Source organism: Schistocerca gregaria, chromosome 5, assembly GCF_023897955.1.
Source record: "Schistocerca gregaria isolate iqSchGreg1 chromosome 5, iqSchGreg1.2, whole genome shotgun sequence".
Classification (NCBI taxonomy): domain Eukaryota; kingdom Metazoa; phylum Arthropoda; class Insecta; order Orthoptera; family Acrididae; genus Schistocerca; species Schistocerca gregaria.
Window position 1 is genome coordinate 395,043,075 of NC_064924.1, and position 24,847 is coordinate 395,067,921.

At 40.2% G+C, this 24,847-nt stretch overlaps 1 protein-coding gene across 4 annotated transcripts in view; it reads left to right on the forward strand.

The window, feature by feature from the left end:
• Positions 1 to 24,847, forward strand: part of LOC126272167 (uncharacterized) — a 167,167-nt gene that overhangs the window by 38,108 nt on the left and 104,212 nt on the right. For all 4 annotated transcript variants that reach the window (XM_049974807.1, XM_049974808.1, XM_049974803.1 and 1 more), the window contains exon 5: positions 1,364 to 1,837. In XM_049974807.1, coding sequence (XP_049830764.1) covers positions 1,364 to 1,837 — 474 coding nt within the window. The remainder of the gene's footprint in view (positions 1 to 1,363; positions 1,838 to 24,847) is intronic.

Consider the following 24,847-nt stretch of genomic DNA (forward strand, 5'->3'; position numbering starts at 1 on the left):
AGATTCAAATAACTTTTATTGGGTAAAGGACACAGTAATGTTTATGGCTTTATTTATGCCAAGTATCTCATTCAATGTCTACTCTTCCCTATTAAACTGGGAGAGAGGGTTATTTTGCATAGAGAAAACAAGGGTTTCAGGTTGGATGTCCTGGGGTAATTTCACATTTTTAAGGACAATTTCAATTATAGGGACATTATTTGTCATTATTAGTTACAGCTTAAAAACAGAAACTTTTTCAATGGCTTTTGGCTTGTTCTTAGATAAACACAGCAGCTGAATCGGGTTCTCCATGCTGTTTTGGGGCGTTATTTTTCTCAAAAATGCAATCTGTCACTATCCTGTTTTAATGTGCATCATAGCCTTGTTCATCTTTTGCTTAGATTTATATACTTTTACATAATTTTTGTTGTGTTACTACTCTCTGTAATGTTATTTTAATGCAATTTTGTTAACATGTCAGCTGTCTTTTGTTGTTGGCACTGCTTCTTATATGAGTGCCACCTGGTTGTAAGTTTCCTGCAGGCTTGTCCCTTCTGGCGTGTTAGTAGTTTGTTTGTGTGTATGGTGCGTGTCTGCCTTAGATTTTACATGTATCATTTTACCATTAACTAAGCCTTATGGCTATACCACACCATTTGTACAGATCATTTTACTGCTGACTAAGTCTTATGGCTTTGTTTCTCTTCTCATACAACATGAAAGTTAATTTTATATTTCCACTGTATGTAATTTTTGATGTTTCTTTTTGATACACATATGTCTTCCATGTACTGATCATAATCTATCCTATTTTTAGGTGTTACTACTTGTAGTTCTTCTGAGGACTACAGGTTTATATCTGTTGAAACTTTGGTAAAGGTTTGAATAAACTTCTTGCATGCAGCTGGTTAGCTGTATGATTTCCACAATCACAGTTGTTTACTGCTACCATGTTCAAGATTTTAAACTCTGAAGGAGTTATTCTGTTTGATGTCCTCCCTCATAGTGAAACCATCAACTCTGAAGTGTATTGTGCTACCTTCAGAAAACTGAAGAAATGATTCAACATTTCTGACATCACAAAAATGCAAACAAACTTCTTCTCCAAGAGAGTGTAAGATCTTACACAATATGTGCTCCTGAGAAGAGCTCACAAATCTTCAGTGCACTGTTATCATTTTTGTATATTTATTTGATGTGTGAATAGGGACTCAGGTCCTGATTTATGAAGCCAGCCTAAAATATTAATCCGTATACCCATTACACTGTATGGTCTACATTTGAACACAATTTGCATTTAATTTGTCACATTATCTTTGTCATTAGTCTTAAAAGTTATATTAGTAAGTTAGCACTACCTAATAGCTATCCTTTATTACAGGAAGTATGGTACAGTGAAGCACTGCGAGAATGGTATCGAGGAATGATGAAAAATATACTTAATTATTCTATGCAGGCAGTTTCCTTAGAATATCCTGACAGTGTATATGAACAAAAGATGAGAGAATTCTGTGAAAGTGCAGTTTACGATAAAGCCATTGATTTTGTTAAGCCTGACAAGCCTCACTCTGTTATTCTGAATGGAGATACATGGGGTCCAAATTTTTTATTCCTTTATGATGGTTCTGATGAGCAACATATAAAAGATACTCGTCTAATTGATTTTCAGATGTCACGCTTGGCAAATCCAGTATGTGATCTCTCATTCTTTCTGTATTCAAGCACATCCAAGGAATTTAGAGAGTCAAATATTTCAGATCTGCTTAAAACTTATCACCAAAGCCTGTCTGACATGATTCAAGATTTGGGATCTGACCCACAAGTTGTTTACCCATACAAGATATTTGAAGCTGAGGTAAAACAATTCTCTGGTGTTGGATTCATTATGTCATTGGATGCTGTTGCAGTGAGCACAATGGATGACTGTGACAAGCCAAAACTGAATTTAATGGAAGGAGAAGAATTTATTCCACAGCATGAAATTTGGAAATTTCCTCCATTAACAAATAAGCAAACAATCAAGCGACTAGCAGATAACGTAAAATATGCCATAGAAAATGGACATATTTAATACACAAGGAAATCTGTTTCAGCCTTTAAATTTTCAAAATTTCAGATTACTGTTTTCAAAACCAGCGCCCTGGACAGCAGTACAACTCATGGAGAAGAAATTAATTTGTCCTGACTTTCTCATTCAGTACCATGTATCAACAACACTCACTATGTTTACACCCAGTGTATTGTGATTGTTTGCCTACACTATTGTCAGCAGATGTCAAATGGAACCATGTAGTTATTATTGAAATTTATAGACAAATTTCACAGGAGTATATTGTTTTATTTATGAATAAAAATTCTTTAAAATTGTTCTCAGTCCGAACAGATTGTAATTAAATTGCAACAGATATGGGTCGCAGTTATCAAGTAAAATACTTGTCACATTCTCAAGACATCAAAACTGTTATCTTAGCTTCAAAGATGCAACAAATGTGTTTAGTCAATGAACACATCAAATGTTAAAATGGCTCTGAAAATTTTTGGATCTGGTGGCGCACATAGTTGTTATTCAATTAGCAAATGAGATAGCAGAATGATATTTATGAAAAGTGGGGGGAGGGGAGGAGGGGGGAGATATAACTGAAGGGCAACAGAGTCTAAGTTTGATGTAACATTGTTCCTTTGTTGTCATCTAAGTACATAGGACTCAATTACATAGTACCACTAACTGACTCTGACGTTAACCTGGTGGCTCATCATTACATTGAAATGCTAAACCACATTGATAATTTCAGAATTTTGGCTGTATGGCTATTAGTTTAATTCCATAATATGTTTGTGAAGTTATTCCTGTAACAGTCCAACATTCTTAATTCACAAAACAACAGAGGTCTCATGCAGTAAGCAGTGACTCATTTTGTAAAAGAGTAACATGACATGGCTGTATCATCCAATTATTTGTAGGCTGTCTGCACTTTGTTATATAAGGTAGAAACCAATTCTAGATACATTGTATTTCATAATAATGTGAAGAAATATGAGAATAAGGATGATTCAAAGGTGTAAATGAAAATTTTACATTTACATCTCTAATGAGCAAATTTTAGCTGTCATTATTTTAATATTTTTATATTATTTGTCAATCCATCTATAAGCAATAAATACTGTATGGATATTTTCCAAATGAACATGTAAATTTTAAGTGAAGTCATTACAAGGGAAATAGAATATACAAATATGTACATAAAACAATACACCCAAGATAATATAAAATGATCCATACAAATCTGTATATGTAGATACTTCTGTTATTATAAATTTGAGGTCTTTTCTTCATATGCTTATACTCTTGCATCCCCTATGCAGCAAAATCATTTCATACACAAATACGACTCAGTAAAAGCTTGACATCAAACAACAGTGGTCCATCAGACTGTCATATTTGACAGGATGATGGCCGAGTGACAAGTGTGTTTTAGTGCTTTTCGATACAGAAGTTTTGATTGTATGTTTCTTCTTTTCTTCTCTGTTTCACATATTGAATACCTTTTGCAGTACCTATATTTAGTGGTTTTTGTATTTAAAGTGTATATGTAGAGTGAATTTTTGATAGTCTGATATCTAGGTCTGACTTTTGTTTACATAATGAGCTCGCTTGCAACAAACTGTGCATGTCTGTGTGTATTTTTATACATACCTTTTACTGTGAATGACCACACTAGCATATTTTTTTCTTGTCACACAAGTGAAGATTTGGCTTTTCTGCATTATATTTAGAAAATATCTTGTGTTTTAAATGTTTCGTTAGGGGTGACTTTAACATTTTGTTTACATACATAACTCTGACATTACTGAACTTGTACTTTTACATTGAAGGTTACATTCTTTTGTGGTGAAATAAACATAATACATCTCAAAATATTCTTTTATTTTCACTGATTTAAACCTTCTTTTATTTGCTGTAGATATTTTATTTGACAATGACCGGAACTTGTGGGATATGCTGCAGGAGGTAAGTAGTGGGATGTATTGTGAGACTTATAGCAAATCATTTAAAATGGGGGGGGATGTGGTAAAGAGAACACTTTAGAGGTCAGTGAAGCCTTTCTTAGAAGGGCAAAATATTGTGCAAGAATATGTTAACAAAGGAGCAGGAAAGGAAGATCTGTACCTGAAAGAAATGTTTGGTTGAAGCTAAGAGAGAGATAGTGAGGACGAAGGAAATTAGTGGCCAGGGGGCTGCAGTTGGTAGGAAGGTTAACAGGACGAGGGTGTGGTCTGGCAGTTTTGCTGCATCTGCCAGCAACAGGATCCAGAAGCTGGAGTTGAGGAAAGAGAAGTCAATATGGTATATGAATAGGTCAATGTGGAACAGACTCCGTCCACAAGTAGGAACAACAGGAAGAGCACAGATGGTTAGGAAGAAGAGAGTATTGCTGATAGGTAACCATCATGGCAGAGATGTAGACCCTCAGTTACAGGAGAAGTTAGAGGAGGAATATCAGTTGCAAGCAAAGTGCTGGACTGAATCAAATAATTGAATGTTTAAGACCTTTGTGTAAGAATTTCTTGAAAGATTATCAGGTAGTGGCTGCAGCAGGAAACAGCACATATATGGACAGTATGTTCAATGTAGGTGGTGATCTGTGTAAGAGAGATTTGCAACTAGTAGCACCAACATGAGCTGTTCCAGCAGCATGGTCGGCCTTGTATTGGCAGTGCTGTATGGTGAGTCAGTGTGGAGGTGAAGATGGCACTGATGAGTGCTGGCCAGGCACACACTGCACTGGTGCCACCAAGGACTGTCAGGGGATGGGCTACACTAACCATGGTCTGTGCCTCAATGGGACTGGGAAAAGGACGGTGGTGGAATTAATTACTGAGAATATAGCAGGTTTCTGTGGAGCTGCACATAGTCCAACACCTGTTGTCATAGATAGGAGAAACAGGCCTTTCTTGGGACAAAAACCACTTCGGAGATTGCTTCATCATGTACATTAAAGATAGAATGTACGACACTGGAGTGCACAAATACCACATGTTTTTGCTTAGAATTATCGATTCTTCATGGCCACTTCGTTAAAAGGGAAGTACACTGTCTTGAAGTAAAGTCTTTAAACAGCATGGGTTATGCATTAAAGAACACTGGTATAGAGATAATGAAGTACAGCCTATACTACTATTATCACATGAGTGTGCAAGTTACTACTGTAAATCATCTTAAAAGATAGAGGATCATGTATTTGTCAGAGGAGGCACACATGTTAAAGCTAGAGAATATCTGAACACAGACAATGAAAACTCCAGTTAGGAATATCAACAATGTAGGAAAAGACAGACTGCTGCTTACCATAAAGAAGACACATTATGTTGAAGACAGATGCAGTTAACAGATACTTATGTAAAGCTTCAGACACATTTTTCATCAGCAAAAGATGGGTAGATTGGTATTAGAAAATCATCCCAGACGCTTCAATTTCTGAGTTCTGTACAAAAGCACTTACAGGCATAATAAAATATGTAGAAGATTGTTGTTTGATGCAAAAAAAATCATTCATTGACAGGTAAGATACAACACAGAAAATAAAAACAAAGTAGTGTGGGATGTCATAAAACAAGAAACTGGAAAAGGCAGACACAAGTATAATAACATGGAGACGAGGGTAGAAAAACAGTCAGGAATTGCAAATTTTGACTGACTCATTTCTCTGGTGTTACAGAGAGTTTGTAACAAAATCTTCATAAAACACGTGTAGTGTCCACAATGACTTACACAGCAAGCCCAATGATGGTATTTCCCAAACAGGGCTTGAAGTCAGGAAGACGATACATAAATAAAATAATCAAAAGTTAGCAGGCATAGATGATAGTCCAGTCTCTGCTCTGAAGGTGTGAAAGATCAAGACAAGCCCAGTAACACACATAATAAATGAATCCTTTTGTTCAGATATTTTTCCAGAGTATCTACAGTCCACACAAGCTGTGCCTTTAGTACGGAAGGTATTGCAGGAAGTATTGAAAACTACAGGGCAGACCATTACTGTCAGCATTCTCAAAAATAAGTGAATAAATCGTGAAAATAAAGTAATAAGTTGTGGTGGTTATCGACTGCAAGAGCTGACTGCCTCATTTTTGAGAACGAAATTCTTTGAAAACTGTCGATCTCAGTGTGTTCTGAACTCTGTATTCAAGCGGATGTGTTTGTACTGACATGATCAAATAAAGTTAATTCATTATAAAGGAGTGCATACTTAATGTTGGGTTCAATATTACTGTACGTAACATCCCGATTCCCACACTGGTGACCTCAACACTCACAAACACCACTTACGATGCCAGAAATGTGTACTGGAACATGGCCATGGACAAACAAGGCAGCAACCCTTTGTCGGATTTCTACATCCATCAAATTCACATCGCTTCGCATCTGGATGCAGTGTAAAGGAAGTGTAATTAGTGTGTAAATTCCCGACTCTTGTGTGATTCGTGCTTTTTGGTAACTTTCGTCAGATTCTCACACATCGACAATATGACCGAGGTGCACACATCGTCCATCAAAACCTGCTCAACGCGTCGGTAATTTCACTTCCGGACAGTGCAGTGCTCCTTCACCGATTAATTTGGTCTGTTTTGACTTGCTTTTGTGTAATGAATTAACTTTGCACAGTGCTTTGACGTCGGACAATCATGCCAAACAATGGACTGCAACAAACGGGGGCTATGTTGCAAATCCCAGTTTGCACGAACTCCGAACTATGGCCAAATCGCATGCCTGGTCGAATTCACAAACTCCCATCACGGCTACCACATCTTCTGTGCTGCGTGCAAATTTGCTCGACCCAGTTTCGCACAGCCCGTCTTCCAGAGTTCAAATGTTTGTGCCAACTTTTCCACCGCTTCTCCATGCTTGTCCCTCATTTGCAGCATTCAACTACCAACATTTCTCTCGGACCAACTTCCAATGTGGTTCATGGCTGTGGAGTATATATTCTCCTATTATGGCATCACCGACGAAAGTGAAAAATACCTCGTACTCTTCAGGCACCTAAAGGACTATCATTATATAATTATGGATATTTTCTGTGACAATTTGGGTGACAAGTACACCAGAGCGAAAGCCTGTCACCAACATCACAGGAACAATTTCATCAAGGAAATCCTACTGATCAACAACAATGCATCAATTACACCGACAACAATGCCGGCTGTTTCTCAGTGCAACACTGGACGTGCCACACCTCCCTCTACGCAGCACCCGAGCCGCACCAACTCTGCGCAACCGCTACCGACAGTGGCGCCATGGTCGCCACCTGCTGGCTCACTGACCTCGACCCAGTCAAAACAAACAGCTGCGTGACATACGATCCTGCCACGGCTACCGCACCCGCATCTTGTCAACAATTCGCTGACACTGCGCACGCTTACTGCCAGCCCATTCGCTACTCGATAGTGCCTGCAACTTGTTCACTGCTTCATACAGCAGTGAACATGTTCTGTCTCTCCCGCCGCCGAGTACTTAGGTTCACATTCGCGATCGCACACACGATCTCTTCTACTTGAACTATTACGTCAATACTGTGCCACCAACCTTGTCTTCTATGCCTGGTTATCCTTTGATAGAGACAGATTCTGATTTTGACCCCATCTTACTCAGTGATACAGAGCAGACTGCTTCACGACATACATTTTTGCCTGAACAACTGCAACAGCTATGTGAACAAATTGCGACATACAACTTGTTGGAACAAGATCAGTTACTCATGCTGCAGCCAACACCAACCGAGCACGGCATGCAACAAGATGCTCCTGTCATTGTTCCGCCTCTGACTGCTGACTATCCTTTGCTGTTACTACCAGCTACAGCTAATACCCTGACGATCATGCTACATAGATCTATGCCCCAGATGTCACAACTGTCATCATCACGCCGCCTCAAGGGGAAATTCAACGTTACTGATGTGATACAAGCAACTTACTTGCGCTGCTGCCACATTTCCTTGGTAGTTCCAGACACTTCGTTTCTGTACCATGGTGTAACCAGCTGCATTCCAGTGCCACTAGCTTTGCCCCCCTCTTCACTACCTCCGCAATGTACGACCAACATATATGTCGTTTCTGATTCGACGCGTGAGCAGCTTTCCGCTCCGACACACGACCGTGCAGCAGTTTCGCGCAAGCAGCTTGCAGCCTTACGACTCGATCGCAGCACCAACAGTGACAGCACACATGCAGCTCCAGTTCTATCGAACTCTGTCGCCTCTCCACCATGGACCGGTAGTTCATCCGCTGATTCGACTTCTTCATGTTCACATTACGTCTCATCACCTTCCTGCTCTGACCGTAGTTTCGCCGACCACGTCTGCCTTCCACCACCTCTCGCCATTGCCATGCCTCATTCACAGGGCTCACGGCCATGCCTCCCAACCTTCGATCACGGCTGTTTTGCACATCAAAACACCGACACTGTCAACTCTGCTTGGAACATCGTGCCATCTACCGCTGTAACACACTCACCATCCACGGACTCTGAGGTGACGCTTCTGTCTACACCAAAGTCATCCACCGCCAAGGTCACTCGTGTGCAGCTTGCTGTTTTCTCCCCTGCTGCGACATCAAATGCCTCTATAACTCAGTCATTACCGCCCAGCATCTCTTACGCAACCTGTTAAGCCACAGCATGCTTGTTCCTTTATGTGATATGGCCAATAACAAACTGTTACCGGACACATTGCACTTACCATGGCGCTCGCCAGCAAATACCTTGACAAAACATCGCATCACATTTTCGACGCACTACGCACCTTTGATCGGATCAAAACCCTGCTCCGCCACATGGTCTCAGCATGACAATGTTCTCCCCACCGACATGCCGCTGTCTCCTGCTTCCACCGTGCCATCAGCAGTATGGCACGATCAACCTGTGGACGCTTTACATGCCTCCTCCCCTCCGCTGGTCACACCTACCAAGACATCGAGAAACGGTCAGATCGCTCCTTGCACTAGCGCCTGCCATGCACGCGCACCTGCTGCATCAGCCGGCCAGCTTCACACACGGTGAGGACTCTGTGGCGGTTGTCTACTGCAAGAGTCGACCGCCTCATCTTTGAGAACGAACTTCTTTTAAAACTGTTGATCTCAGTGTGTTCCGAACTCTGTATTCAAGTGGATGTGTTTGTACCGACATGATCAAAATAAAGTTAATTCATTATAAATGAGTGAATATTTAATGCTGGGTTCGATATTACTGTACGTAACATCTCGATTCCCACAAAGTTATGTGAACAAATATAACCTTTTTTTTTACAAAGTACAGTTTGATTTCTGAACTGGGAGAAGTACAATATCAGCATTACAGAGTTCAAAGAAGTGATACATGAAGCTGTAGACAAGCATGACTGAGTTACAGGTATGTTCATAGACTTAAGCAAGCCTTTTAACAATGTTGACCATAAAATACAAGTAAACAAGCTAGAAGGAGTAGGTGAAAAATTAATAATAACGGTGTGGTCCCAGTTTTACCTGGAAAAAAGGGTGCAAAAGATGGAAGTAATTCGCACACCAGCTGATGAATTTTTTGTTAAACAATTATCAGAGACAAGAAACATATAAACATAGATATTCCTCTGTGTAGTATGTTGGGTTAAATTCTGTTCTTATTCTATATTAACAACTTTCCAGACAGTTTAAGACAAGGAGAAAAAGTTCTCTTTGCTGATGACAGCAACATCATAGTCACTTGTAAAACATCATAACTCGTATTACAGAAAGCAAATAGAGCTCTCTCAAGGATGTTTATGATTGGGCAGTACGTAATACATTAACATTAAGAAAACAAACAGTAAGCACTTCAACATAAGGAGGGAAAACAATTTTGTCATATTAAGCACAGATGGCAAATCCATAGATTGTGTAACACAAAACATGAAGTTTTTAGGTATTTGTGATGATAAACCAAGCCTATGCATGTTTAGGTTGAAATAACAGCAGTTTAGGTAATGAACATCGTGGCGTAGGAACATCACTGAATTTTGTTTGTATGACACTAGGTTATATGATCATAAGGTGTCACCATATGAAACCCAATAGATCGCATGTGGCATGGGAGAGAAACCATAATTCTTCTCGTGGAACAGAACTGGCCAGGTCCCACATGTTGGAAGAAACTGGTTTGTCTGCTCAATTTCTGGTGTGGAAGTACAGTGAAATGCATATGGGAAATAGTCTTGGTGGTGAAATTTCACGTGACTGTCTCATTCAGACATGTGAACACAGTTTTCCTGCAAAGTAGCTTGATCTGTCTCATTGAGGAAGTCAATAAGATCAAAGGGTTGTGTCTTGCTTATTCATTGCAAGTGTTCCATGTGGCCATACAGCCATGTAGGAACAGAGGCATTATCACTCTCTCCTGGCACCTCAGAAATAATTTGCTCCATGTTGTTTTCAAACCTTATAATCATATAAAACTGGTGTTTGGTTGGACCAAATGTATCAGTAACCTTACTCTAGTTTCACGTAGTCTAGTTTCATGTATCACTGCACATTACCAGTATGCTGATAATTCATTATAGTTGTTGCAGGTCACTACTGTGGGAAATTCCATGAGGACAAGTAGGTGCAATAGCACTTGCATACTGTTATAATGAAATTCAAGCACTTTATCAAAATAACTGTCAGATACCGAAAAAACAAAAACACATGAGCTTAAACCAGATACTAAGAACTGGCTGAACAGACAACTTAAAGCAAAGAAACAGAAGCACATATTCTGTTCCTTAGTTTCTGATTTCAGATACAACATCCGCCTTTGCAGGTCTAACATACTACTTTATGTGATGCTATGTATTCATCATTTATCAGAGTCTGATTCTTACTTTTATCCAGTGTTAAATTGTTGTGTCCCTTTACGCACCTTGATGTTTCTGCCATTCATCCACCAAAATTACATTTGGAATTTCTCTCTTTATAAGTCATATGTTCTTTTACTATTTTGAAAGAAAGATTTAACACGTTTTATCTATGTGTGATCACTTCATTGTGTCAGATTGTGCTCGATTTTTAAAGCACCTGCAAGCTAAAGCCACGGGTAGATTGCAAGAAGGTGTAGCTTAACATGATGTTAAACCACTAATCAACTTGGCCACCAGGGCCCTAGTCACACACCTGTTGCACTGTTATCACTTGCAGCTGAGTCATAACAAAGGCCTGAATGCTGCATGGTTCCAAGCGCTTCACTGTTAGTTCGCATTTCACCAAGAAAGTGAGTTCACTTGTACATCGATTGAGGTCTTTGTGTTTATGGCTGCATTTTCTGATTTTCTTGTCATGAGCCCTACACAGATTAATAGTCGCCACCTGCGTTTCCACTCAGGACATCATTTCATGCTCCACCGCACTAGTTGTCACCTTCATGTCCTCCATGTGCCATTGTGCTGTGGGGTAACATTTGCAGCTGCCTTCTATGACTTTCCTGTAAATTCCATATGTGTGCTGGCGACATCCTACCATAAAGTTCATGTTTGTGTATTGTCTGCTCCTTTTCTTGCCCTAGCTGGATTGCTATAAACCAGCTATATACAGGGGGCTGGCAAAAACTGAAAACACCACAAATATACTGCAGTGAAGAAAAACCGTTGGCACTCGAAACAGCTTCCAGTCTTCTCAGGATGGATAAATACAGGTCCTCATTTTCAAGCGAATCTTATATTATTCTTCCTGAAAATAGTGACAAGTTCAGGTAAGAATGATGGTGTGATTACACACCCTTCTCTCCATAGTAAACAACAGAGGCACAATAATACTGAGATCTGGTGACTGGTGGCCAGAGGAGATGTGACAATTCATTCTGGCAGTCACAAAACCAGTCTTGGACGATGTGACCTGTCTAAACAGGATCCCTGCTGTTTTGAAAAACAGCATCACAAATTGGGAACAAACATAGTACTATGGGGTAGAACTGATCAGCCAAAATGATCATATAGTCGTTGGTGGTAATGCAACTTTACATGGTAACTATGAAGCTTGTGCAATACCATGATGTGACTGTCCGAATCATCATTTAACTTTGGCCAGTATTCACCCTCAGGATGTAAACTCAGACATATATTGGAAACAGTGTGAAGTAAGACTCAACCGACCAAAAAACTTCCTTCCCTTGCTCCATAGTCGAGTTTTATGGCTTTGGCATCACTGATGAGTGGCCTTGGAATCCTGGCTCACCCTGAAATTTCCAGCTTCTGGAGTTCCTTTCAAGTTGCTTCGATGCTGACAGGGTTCACGAGTACGACATTCAGTTCTGCAGAGACTTTTGCAACTGTCGTTCTCTTATTTTTCACCGCAATAATCTTCAGTCACCATCCGCCGTGATCACTCAACACGCTTTTTCTTCTGCATTGTGACTTAGCAGATGATAAATCTTCGATACAATGCATCTTGAAACACCAAAGACTTTGGCTACCTTGGTTATTGAAGCATCCACCATACAAGCACAAATTTGTTCATGTTCGAATTCACTTAGCTCCAACATAATGCACTTAGAACTACGCAGAACACTGTTCTGGCCACAACTGACACTCGGAACGTACTGAGGACATTGCACAGGCGCCATTCATGATCAATACAACAATGCAACCTGCAGGCTTAGCTAGCATCTGCATTTATGTCCAAGCACGAATTCCTCTCAGTGTTTCCACAGTTTAGCCCAACCCCTGTGTATCTGTCTTGAGAAAATTATGGTAAGCCCTGGACCAAGCATCTTGGTGTATAAACCAAACACCCCGACTATCATAGATCTTTCACAGGTCCGTTCATTTCTGACATGCAGACTGTACATTCTCCATCCGTGAGTTTTCGTCCTTTAAGTAGGATGTATGGTCTTTCACTGCAGCCTTGTGGGGATTAGCAGAATTGTAGCGGACAGTGTGAAACAACCAGTAGGCAAGAATTTCATGCTCCGAATAACCTCATAGGACAACTGTGAGATCAGTTGTGGACACAGTCACCAAATTGCTGTCAAGACTTCATTAAAGAAAAGGTAGGGTTCATCAAAATCTATGTTCGCTCTTGCTCCCTTGCTGGTTGAGCATTATGCGTCGTCTGCCTCGCACCCACAGTGAGCTGGGACTAGTCTCAACATTTTTCAGTGGTACTGTTCTTCACACTGCTGAAATGGTGGGATCGCAATCGTCCAAGATGCCAATCTGCATTGTGATATTTCCGTGGGCGATTGCTGTCTAACACTGTTCAGGTAATTTTAAGCCAACCCCTGTTTTAAACTTGCTCTCTTGCCGTGACGCTGTTCTGTGTTTCCTCTTCTGTGAAAAAAGGATAGTTCACACTAAACGCTTCCGAGAGTACCAATTTTTTTCTGTCCCGTCTTTTCACCGACCAATGCGATAATGCACCTTCTTTCTTACAGCGTTTCACTAGTGCGCCCTTCCAGTCCCTTCGCTCTAGGGAATGAGCCATTCTTTTCACTCTTTCACTCTCCTTGTGCATAACCAGTAAGCTATTGGCCTCGTCATCTTGTATTGTGTTTACCTTGTGATCTAGCTCTTCTTGTATTGGAGACCCAGCCAACAAGGAAGTTAGTTCTTGTTTCTTGTATCCCCTTCTGTCGTCGACCTATTGCAGATTGTCAAGTAGGGTTTGTACAAGGGCGCGCTGAAAAGTAATGTCTCTGAATTTTTACGTGAAAACACTTAAAGTTTTTTAGAAACAGCAAGCATTATAACATTCCACATTTATTCCTCAACAGAATCACACTGGCGAGCCAGCCGTGGCGGCCGAGCTGTCCTAGGCCCTACAGTCGGGAACCGCGCGACCGCTACGCTCGCAGGTTCGAATCCTGCCTCGGGCATGGATGTGTGTGATGTCCTTAGGTTTAAGTAGTTCTAAGTTCTAGGGGACTGATGACCTCAGACGTTAAGTCCCATAGTGCTCAGAGCAATTTGAACCACACTGGCGATTAACACATTTCTCCCAACGAGAGACCAGTTTGTTGATACAATCACTATAGAATGTTTGAATTTGTTGACGGAACCACAACCTGACCTCTGCTTGACCGCTTCATCACTATCAGAAGTCCTCGAAGATGTTCTTTAAGTTTTGGAAACAGAAGAAAATCGGATGGGATCAAGCCGAGACTGTATGGGGACGATAGATGACAATGAACCCAAGGTGTTGGATTGTTGCAGGGGTCATTGCGCTCGTGACTGGTGTGCCATAGTCGTGTTGATTGAGAGGGTGCTCTATTTTTGGACGAACTGTTCGAATCGAAAACTCGATTGCAGCACGCTGTTTCGCATTCACCGACATAGTTACATTACACATCATCATGTTACACGCTGTGTAACAGAGGGCTGCAAATACACTCCTGGAAATGGAAAAAAGAACACATTGACACCGGTGTGTCAGACCCACCATACTTGCTCCGGACACTGCGAGAGGGCTGTACAAGCATTGATCACACGCACGGCACAGCGGACACACCAGGAACCGCGGTGTTGGCCGTCGAATGGCGCTAGCTGCGCAGCATTTGTGCACCGCCGCCGTCAGTGTCAGCCAGTTTGCCGTGGCATTCGGAGCTCCATCGCAGTCTTTAACACTGGTAGCATGCCGCGACAGCGTGGACGTGAACCGTATGTGCAGTTGACGGACTTTGAGCGAGGGCGTATAGTGGGCATGCGGGAGGCCGGATGGACGTACCGCCAAATTGCTCAACACGTGGAGCGTGAGGTCTCCACAGTACATCGATGTTGTCGCCAGTGGTCGGCGGAAGGTGCATGTGCCCGTCGACCTGGGACCGGACCGCAGCGACGCACGGATGCATGCCAAGACCGTAGGATCCTACGCAGTGCAGTAGGGGACCACACCCCACTTCCCAGCAAATTAGGGGCACTGTTGCTCCTGGGGTATCGGCGAGGACCATTAGCAACCGTCTCCATGAAGCTGGGCTACGGTCCCGCACACCGTTACGCCGTCTTCCGCTCACGCCCCAACATCGTGCAGCCCGCCTCCAGTGGTGTCGCGACAGGCGTGAATGGAGGGACGAATGGAGACGTGTCGTCTTCAGCGATGAGAGTCGCTTCTGCCTTGGTGCCAATGATGGTCATATGCGTGTTTGGCGCCGTGCAGGTGAGCGCCACAATCAGGACTGCATACGACCGAGGCACACAGGGCCAACACCCGGCATCATGGTGTGGGGAGCGATCTCCTACACTGGCCGTACACCTCTGGTGATCGTCGAGGGGACATTGAATAGTGCACGGTACATCCAAACCATCATCGAACCCATCGTTCTACCATTCCTAGACCGGCAAGGGAACTTGCTGTTCCAACAGGACAATGCACGTCCGCATGTATCCCGTGCCACCCAACGTGCTCTAGAAGGTGTAAGTCAATTACCCTGGCCAGCAAGATCTCTGGATCTGTCCCCCATTGAGCATGTTTGGGACTGGATGAAGCGTCGTCTCACGCGGTCTGCACGTCCAGCACGAACGCTGGTCCAACTGAGGCGCCAGGTGGAAATGGCATGGCAAGCCGTTCCACAGGACTACATCCAGCATCTCTACGATCGTCTCCATGGGAGAATAGCAGCCTGCATTGCTGCGAAAGGTAGATATACACTGTACTAGTGCCGACATTGTGCATGCTCTGTTGCCTGTGTCTATGTGCCTGTGGTTCTGTCAGTGTGATCATGTGATGTATCTGACCCCAGGAATGTGTCAATAAAGTTTCCCCTTCCTGGGACAATGAATTCACGGTGTTCTTATTTCAATTTCCAGGAGTGTATGTAGACGTGGAAAATAAAGATATAAAGATTTTATTTAAAGAGCTTTCAGCTATTTCACATAAAAATTCGGAAGGATTACTTTTCAGCATGACCTCGTATGTGCCTGTGATTATGCACAATCTGAAGGACACCCTTGCTTATTATATTCACTCCACGTTTCAGACCATCATTTTGCGGATACAGCATGACTAAACGTACAGTCCTTCTTGTCTGATACTTCCTTGCGAACTCCATTTTATCTTGGTGAGGAACATAACCCAACAATAAATGCGCAATACTCTGGGTTGCAGAAACTGCTGTGTAATGGTCAGGAGGTTACTGTTCCCAATCCAGTCCAAAAAAAAACCTTTTGCATTGTTTATAAAATCCTTTCACATGTTAATTCTCATTGTGCAGCTTTCCTTGGCATGAGTTAGTACAACCTGGTAAGTACTCGTTCCCTGTCAAATTGTAATGTAGAGACAAGATTCAGTTTTCAGCCCTCTTTTTAAGCAACCGGTACTATTGGATTTGTGTTCCACGCTCTGAACATTTCATCTTACTGGAATGGACCCTGGGTTCTCGTCGCAACTGAGTTCTACAGCCGACACTTTGTTTACAGACATCTGCATCACGCTGAAACAAGTAGAACCCAAGTTTCCCCTTAGAGTTACCGCTCCAACAATAATAAGTTGCCTTATGCTTTTCAGCAGCTCCAACTACAAAGCCCTTCACTCGCTACCGCCACTACCCTCTTATCGCTATCCATGCGTTCCGAATCGATTCGTTTGATCATTTTCCTTAAGAGGAATTCGTCAGATCCATCTCATGTATCTTTCTGCTTTTTCTGGCGGTGTACTTGCTTTACTACTCACTACCTGTTAGCGAAAGAAGGAAGTTTGCCATTCTTTTCTTTCGGTTTCCATGATCAATAAATAGTGTTACGTGGGCATAAACTCTTTACTCCGTTCCTAAGCCAGCTAATATGAAAATTGACAATGGATAACAAAGAGAGTAACTAATGAAGTAAACCTAGGAAGATGCTGGTACGTCTTTGCAGCCTTAAGTGAGACAGCCAGCTAATATGAAAATGGACAATGGGTAACAAAGAGAGCAACTAATGAAGTAAGCCTAGGAAGATGCTGGTACGTCTTTGCACCTTTAGTGAGACGTCCCCTAGTTGTGACGAAACAGTCGTCTAACATTAATTTCTGTCAGTTATTTCAGTGCAAGAGTAATCAGATATCAGTTACAGCAGAAGTAACTAGAAAGAGCACTTTCACTATCGTTTGTACAGTGTGCCTGAGGAGGAATGGTCAATATTCAGGGATATGGCAGGAATGGTCATCCGAAGTAAAACAGTCTTGTGAACATGGGCCCTAAAACGCATAGCTTCAGAACTGTAAGCACTTCTTCATCTTGGATACTGTGAAACAAATCTCTTCTAGATCATCTTCTACATCTACATTTACATCTACGTAATTACTCTGCTATTCACAATAAAGTGACTGGCACAGGGTTCAATGAACCATCTTCAATCTGTCTCTCTATCATTCGACTCTCAAATGGCGCGCGGGAAAAACGAACACCTAAATTTTTCTGTTCGAGAACTGATTTCTCTTATTTATTGTGATGATCATTTCTCCCTATGTATGTGGGTGCCAACAGAATGTTTACCCAATCAGAGGAGAAAACTGGTGATTGAAATTTGATGATAAGATTCTGTCGCAGCGAAAAACGCTTTTATTTTAATGGTTGCAACTCCAATTCACGTATCATGTCTGTGGCACAGTCTCCCCTATTTCACGATAATACAAAACGAGCTGCCCTTCTGTGAACTTTTTCGTTGTCATCCGTCAGTCCCATCTGATGCGGATCCCACATCGCACAGCAATACTCTAGGATAGGGCGGTGTGAGCAGTCTCGTTAGTAAACCTTGTAAGCCATGATTAAGGAGTTTGTTGCTAGCGCACTCGAGCAAATGTAATTTCGATGGATTGCTCGTGCGCTGTCCGCGATATGTAAGATATAAGAGAATCTCAGACCAGAGAGCAGTGTTGTCAGCAATAGGAACTGCGTAGCAGTAGAGTAAGTAGTTGCTAGCAGTCGTGTGTTTGAAGTTGGCTGGGCTGGTTGTGGGGAGCGATGGTGGAGCCTGGGCGATGTAATACAAGGTAAAAGCAGCCTCGCGCCTATGTAGTATTGTTATATCAAGTCCCATGTAATGTTTAAAAAATCTCTTAATAGTAATCTTTTTTATAAAAATTAACTTTAGACAATCATTTATCTCAATTTAAATAATTTAATAATTTCTCCAATCCTTGGTCATCCCGATTATTGAAGACAAAAATAAGTTGTTTCCTTTTATAACGACAAATCTAACGGCCAGCATTGCACTGGGCTGTGACAGAAAAATTTATTATAAGACCAGATATATATGTGTTATCCACCGACTTCATTGAGGTAAGAATTTTTATTTTTTTATTCAGAATTATCTTTGAGGACCATGACGCAGCGCTGCTGACGTCCAAAATTTACCAGTTTAAATTCACAGTCAGTTATTGAAAGGTTATAAGTGAGTCACATTTTTACTATTCCTAGATTACAGAATAATAAACTGTTGGAAGGTTACGCTGAATGTGAATGAATTATATAATTATATTTTTTTTGTTGGGAGGTTACACTTGGCGACCCTGCCAGGATCGTATTTTTGTGAATTTATGAGAAGTAGTCAGTTATATATCTGCTCTTATTTAAACTATTGTTAAAGGTAGTTTGTATCTAGCGCAACGCATTTATTAATTTGTCACTCTTTCTTTCACAGATCATCGGCAATTTATTGCTCCTTGTTGTAATTGTATTTGTTCCATTTTTGCTTTGTCTTTGCTTGATTTTGTGCTTAACTTTGATTTGTGGAAATGCCGCAAAAAACTGTTAACAGTACATCGTGATGTGCAATAAGTGAAAAAGTCGATTCGAATAATTTGACCAATAATATTAGCGACACTCAGTGTAATAGTTATAATCCTCTAATTACGGATAATCAGTGCGTACCGACCACTAGTAATGATATTAATCCTATTGATGAACAAACTAATTCAATTGTGTTCACACTAAATTTAACGACAATTGATGATGCGGCACGTTCCGTTACAATGAACACTGCCGGCTTGACACACCTGATTTGCAAAATTTACGTAGTGAACAGATAATTGTTTCTAACGAAGGTGAACAATGTACTCAAAATACGTCAGATTTATTTGATTCCGATGTAGTGACCAACAGCGCACATCCGATAGGCAAACGTTCTTGTGAATCAGACAGTGGCCAAATGGTTACACAAAACGTGACACATGCAGATACAGCATCACACAGCACAGAGAATACAGCAGCTAATTTTGGCATGGATCAAGTTATGGCAGTATTGCTACAACTTAATGAAAATTTCAAACAGTTGAATGGAAAACAGGACAACCTTAATGAATCGAACAAACAACTTAATGAAAATCTCAGACAGTCGAATGATAAGCAAGACAACAATATCAAACAACTTAATGAATAGAACAAACTACTTAGTGAACAGATTACAGCCGTTGTCGTGCAATGTCATGATACTAAAGAACAATTACGTGAGGAAACTAAGGCTTGTGCTAGGAACAATAGTGAAGAAATTAGATCTGTTGCACAAGAATTAAGTAATACACATGCAGCCACAACGAAATTACTTAGAGATGAAATGAGTGCAGTCGCTAAACAATGTTCTGAAAACGCAACACAGTTATGCGTCGTCTGCAGCTCGTGGTCGTGCGGTAAAGTTCTCGCTTCCCACACCCCGGGTTCCCGGGTTCGATTCCCGGCGGGGTCAGGGATTTTCTCTGCCTCGTGATGACTGGTTGTTGTGTGATGTCCTTAGGTTAGTTAGGTTTAAGTAGTTCTAAGTTCTAGGGGACTGATGACTATAAATGTTAAGTCCCATAGTGCTCAGAACCAGTTACGCGATAAGTTTAAATAAATGTCATCAGAACTTTCACGCACACTGGATGCGAAAGTAGACACGAAATTTCAACAACAAAATAGCCAAATTGACGTATGTTTTAATCACCACGTACAAAACAGCGAAACGAGTTACCGTAAATTTATACAGGAACAGAACAAAGTAAAGAAACAAGTCATGGACAATTACTGCACAGAGACAGGAAGATAAGCGTAAATTGTTTACGAAAGCAAAAACATACGTAGACAACAACATTGCTGCAGTATCAGACGAAATCAATACTATCAAACAGTTGAACACCGAATTACATGGTGAAATCTCTGATCTTAAAACAAAAACCGACACACACACAGTAGACTTACAGACAGTGACCAGCAGACTTGAACAACTGGAATTAATACAGGATCCCGATGCCATTAAAGCAGACGCTAAGAAATTGAACAAAACCCCCCGTAAAATCCAAAAACAAAATAATGTTTGTGACGCTAAAAATGACGATCAGGTAAAAGCACTGACTGAAAAGTTTGATGAATTGGCCAGTCGTATTGACGGTATCGAAAACAACAATGACACCAAATCAGACGATACGTCACCAATTTCTTTCAATCAAACACCAGAATTCCAAAATTTACAACAGACAATCAGTGAAGTAAGTTCGTCCAATAATACAGTGCGTAGAAAAGTGTAGTCTTTACAGCAAGAAGTGACAGAAATGAAAAATATTTCAGCCTCCAACATGTCACAACGTACGCCACATTGTGAACATTTGTCACATTCACACAGCCAGTGTAATTTAGTTAATTTACAGAGTGTATGTGACTTAGATTCCGAACAGTAAAAGACAAACAAATTATCATACAATCCTGAACCTGCTCAGACATACAGAGACGATAATTTTGATTATAAGCACTTTCTATCCGTGAGAAAGTGTAAGGTATTTAAGAATGACGAAACACAGATATACTCTTTGGACTGGATACAACAATTTGCTTTTGAATTCTCACCGGCATTGCCTGTAACGCAGAAACTGAAATTTATTTGCAGCGCGTAAGAGACCTCAGGGGATTCATTACGCTTCGATGAAATGTGCCGTAGCGTGCACAGGGCCCTGAGCCGTAGTAGTGCTATTTCGTCTTTAGTTTTTTGCACTGCTGCCTACTCTTTTACTATCCTTTATATCTATCAAAACAACTCTTCAACTATCGATGTATCTAGATTAAGAATGAGTAACGAAAACCTGACATGACAAGTTTTACTTGAAGTGACAGTTTCCATTAGATACTGCCGAGATGACAAGTATTAACAACATAATTTTAATACTAGACAAAATTTTAATCATCAGTATGTAAAATATTTTCAGCAATCGCAGACACATTTCGGCAACAATAGAGGTTTTTCCCCACAACAGCAACAAAAGCAGCCGGTTAACATACATACCCAACAATGTGGTTTACAAGGTCAACCAAGCTATAATTGTTTCGCCGCCTACACGTATAGCGTCGGCTCCACCAAATAGTAACGCACAGCAGCAAGGAAATCACTACGTACAGAAGACCATCGTTTTAATTCGTATCGCAACGCGCCGTATAGCAATGATTATTATGACAGACGTAAAAGTAATGAGCACAGTTTTCAGCGTAACAGTCAGTCTTACCAGCAACAGAATCATCCGCAACAACAGATTATCATGAATGAACCAGACAGTCGGTATCATCCCCAACCTAATACGTCAGGAAGAAACAACAGAACAGTACAAATAGTTGAAATGCCACAGCATCGTCCCGCAAATAACAGCACGTCAGCAAGAATTTGACTAGATACAATACAGATTGCATTTTTCAGCAACGTAAGCAATACTTTTGACACACAGACTCTTGTTCACGAAAATGTTATTACTTTTGACGACATCCGAGACACACTTTTACATGAAAGACTAGTTATACAAAAAACGGTTTCCCACCCAGTCATTGAAGTAAAGATTGTATCATATACATTTTCAGCAGTAATCGATTCTGGATCACCTATGTCAATTATAAATGAGGAAACTTTCAACGAATGTAACAAAGAGAATACCTATCCTACGTCACCATTAGGCAAAACTAAAGTAAAAGGAGCAGTATCTGGTAAAGGAGAAGATGTAAAATTACAGACACACTTATCATTTTGTATTGCATGCCATACGTTCCACTCAAATTTTTGGATTGTTCCCTTATTGACAAAAGACATTATTTTAGGTACGAATTTTTTGGTACAACACGACGCAGTTATTTACTTTCAAAATTCCTATTTAATGTTAAAGGATGAAAATGTACAACTGGCTTTAGAATTTCAGCACGCTTTATCTGCAGATGAACAGGCAATTAATCGAACAGAGGTCATTTCTACATCGCGTAACAAAGATTGTCAGCAAATATAGACGACGAGCGTACAGAGCTACGCAAAATTCTTTTACAGCGAGCTCCAGTTTTTGACAACGTCCTGGTAATATGTCTGGTTTTATGTATGAATTTCAAGTTAAACAGCGTGACACAATTAAAAATAAACATTATCCCATTCCGAATAGCCGTACACAAAATATTGTAGCAGACGCACCATCCCGTTCTCTCAGCAATAATCAACAAGACATCGCAACCAACTTCCACCAAGCAAATTCTAGCGTCATGTATATTTAACAAGTTGCATTTGAAAATTTCATTTGGTCATCATTACGAGACATAGCACAAGAGCAAAGCAAAGACAATGTATGGAAAGAAATTAAACATCTTTGGCAAGATAGGAATAACGTTACCATTAGAAACAATTATACTGTACGCAATAATATTCTGTTTCGCCGCTCTCACCCTGACAGCAACAACTGGTTATTATGCGTTCCTAACGAGCTTGTTAACAAATTAATTTGGTATACTCATTTAAGTTACGCATATTATGGACCCAGAAAATGTTATCTTACACTCAGACGGAACTGTTATTTTGTCAACATGGAGCGTATTCGATGAGTTTTAGCGTCATGTAACATCTGCCAGAAAGCTAAATCAGACACGACTTCATATATTCCTGTGTGACATCCCAATGTACCCGTTAAATTGAGACACATGGCCGCTGTAGACATTTTTGGTCCAATTCCCAGATCTAATAGAGGTTTTTGTTACATCTTTATCGCTGTTGAACTCACTTCGAAATTTGTTACCTTCAGTCCGTTACGCAAAGCTACTGCTTAATCTATTTCGAATGCATTTGTAAAACATTTTTTTATTTCAAGTAGGGCATGTATTGAAAGTAATTTCCGGCAATGGACCACAATTTAGATCTGCGATATGGACACGTATGTTACGAGCTAGAAACATTTCTCCGATCTATATATCCATGTATCACGCTTCTTCGGACCCTTCTGAACGACTAATGAAAGAAATTGGTAAACTATGTAGAATATACTGCCATAAAAGACATATTGATTGAGACACACACATACTCTCATTCCAGGATGCAATTAACTCCATACTAAATGAATCTACTATGCTATCTCTGTCTGTTATATTGAAAAATGTTGAACCACCAAACAAAATTAAAGAATTAGTATCTTTCCCTACATATGTCACCATGAAATAATTGACATTGCGCTCAACAACATCAAACATGCCACAGAGTGCCGGAGAAGACAGCAAAAACAGGTTTGTACGCTCTGTGATTTTCAGATTGGACAGAAGATATCAGTAAGCACACATTATTTATCCAACAGAGGAAAAAATAGATGCAGTAAATTTGAGCTTCTATACGCAGTCCCATATAGAATTTGCAGTATTCCTCACCCCAATGTAGTAAATGTAGTACATGTCGAAACTTTGAGAACCAGAAAAAGCAAAGGCAATCGCCATGTCTCCAGTATTAAATCCTTTATTGAATGAACATACTTAATGATTTATCACACTGCCATTTCCTGATATTTATATGACCACTTATGCAATTATATTTATGTAACTACTTACTGATAATGATCGTATTTTTTTTCTTGGCAAGTGCTCGGTGAGATAAGGTTAGCAGGTCGGTTATCTTGTCGTTAGACATCGGACTGTGCACATTTTCCATTTTTTTGTGTATGTATGATTGTTTTCCTATCGAAAGTAGAACTTTTTTCTGTATGCACTATGAAATCTTTAAGATGTAACAAACACCAGTTGGCATTGACATTTTGCCTTATGATATCTCAACATCTTGACTATTCTACACTTTTTGCTACTACATTATGATACTGTGTCTACATTTTTTGCACTTGAAAACTGTCTATGTTTTTGACATAATACATTTTCTGTCACGCTATGCTGTATGCTTACTTATATCACTAGAAACAACTTTTTATTTAATGGGTATATGAATTAAATGCAAGATATTAATTCATATTCACCATTTTCAGAAAGCAATAATGTGTAAAAGAAATAAATTAAACAAACCACAGTGGATTACTATGAACTGGGAATTTCACCTTCGGAAGGAATGAAAGAAAATGCAATAACTCGTCATGAAGAGTAAATGGATCATAATTAACAAGCATTAACAAGAATATACTACACTCATCGTATGGTAGCAGTCTTGACTAATTTTTTTCTTTCAGAGCACGAGGCGATTATTGCAGGCTGTCAGACAGAACTACACATGTTAACTTTAGTGATGAAATATGCTAGAAGTAATAAACTCTATACTATGAATAGTTGTATGAAGTAAATAGTAATATGAATAACGAAGTGTCTATTTTTTGCAAATGATAATAAATGATTATGAATAGATATATGAAGAATATTCTAAGATGAATAATGAAGTTTTTCTTTGCAGTTGATGATAATGATGAGGTTATGGTATTATGAATAATGAAGTTTTTATTTGCAGATGATGATAATGATGAAGTTTATATATTTTCTATTAGTTAAGAGATGCTATGTAGTTATTTAAGTATTTGTTGTAGTTCCTTTTGACAGTATGTCTTATGCCACATAGTATAATGACTGAATGTTTTGGGAAAGACAGCTCGAGTACATACATATTAAGTACACGTTTCCTTACCTGTTAGTTCGAAGTTTACTACTTTTCAGATAGTATGAATACATTTCTTCTTT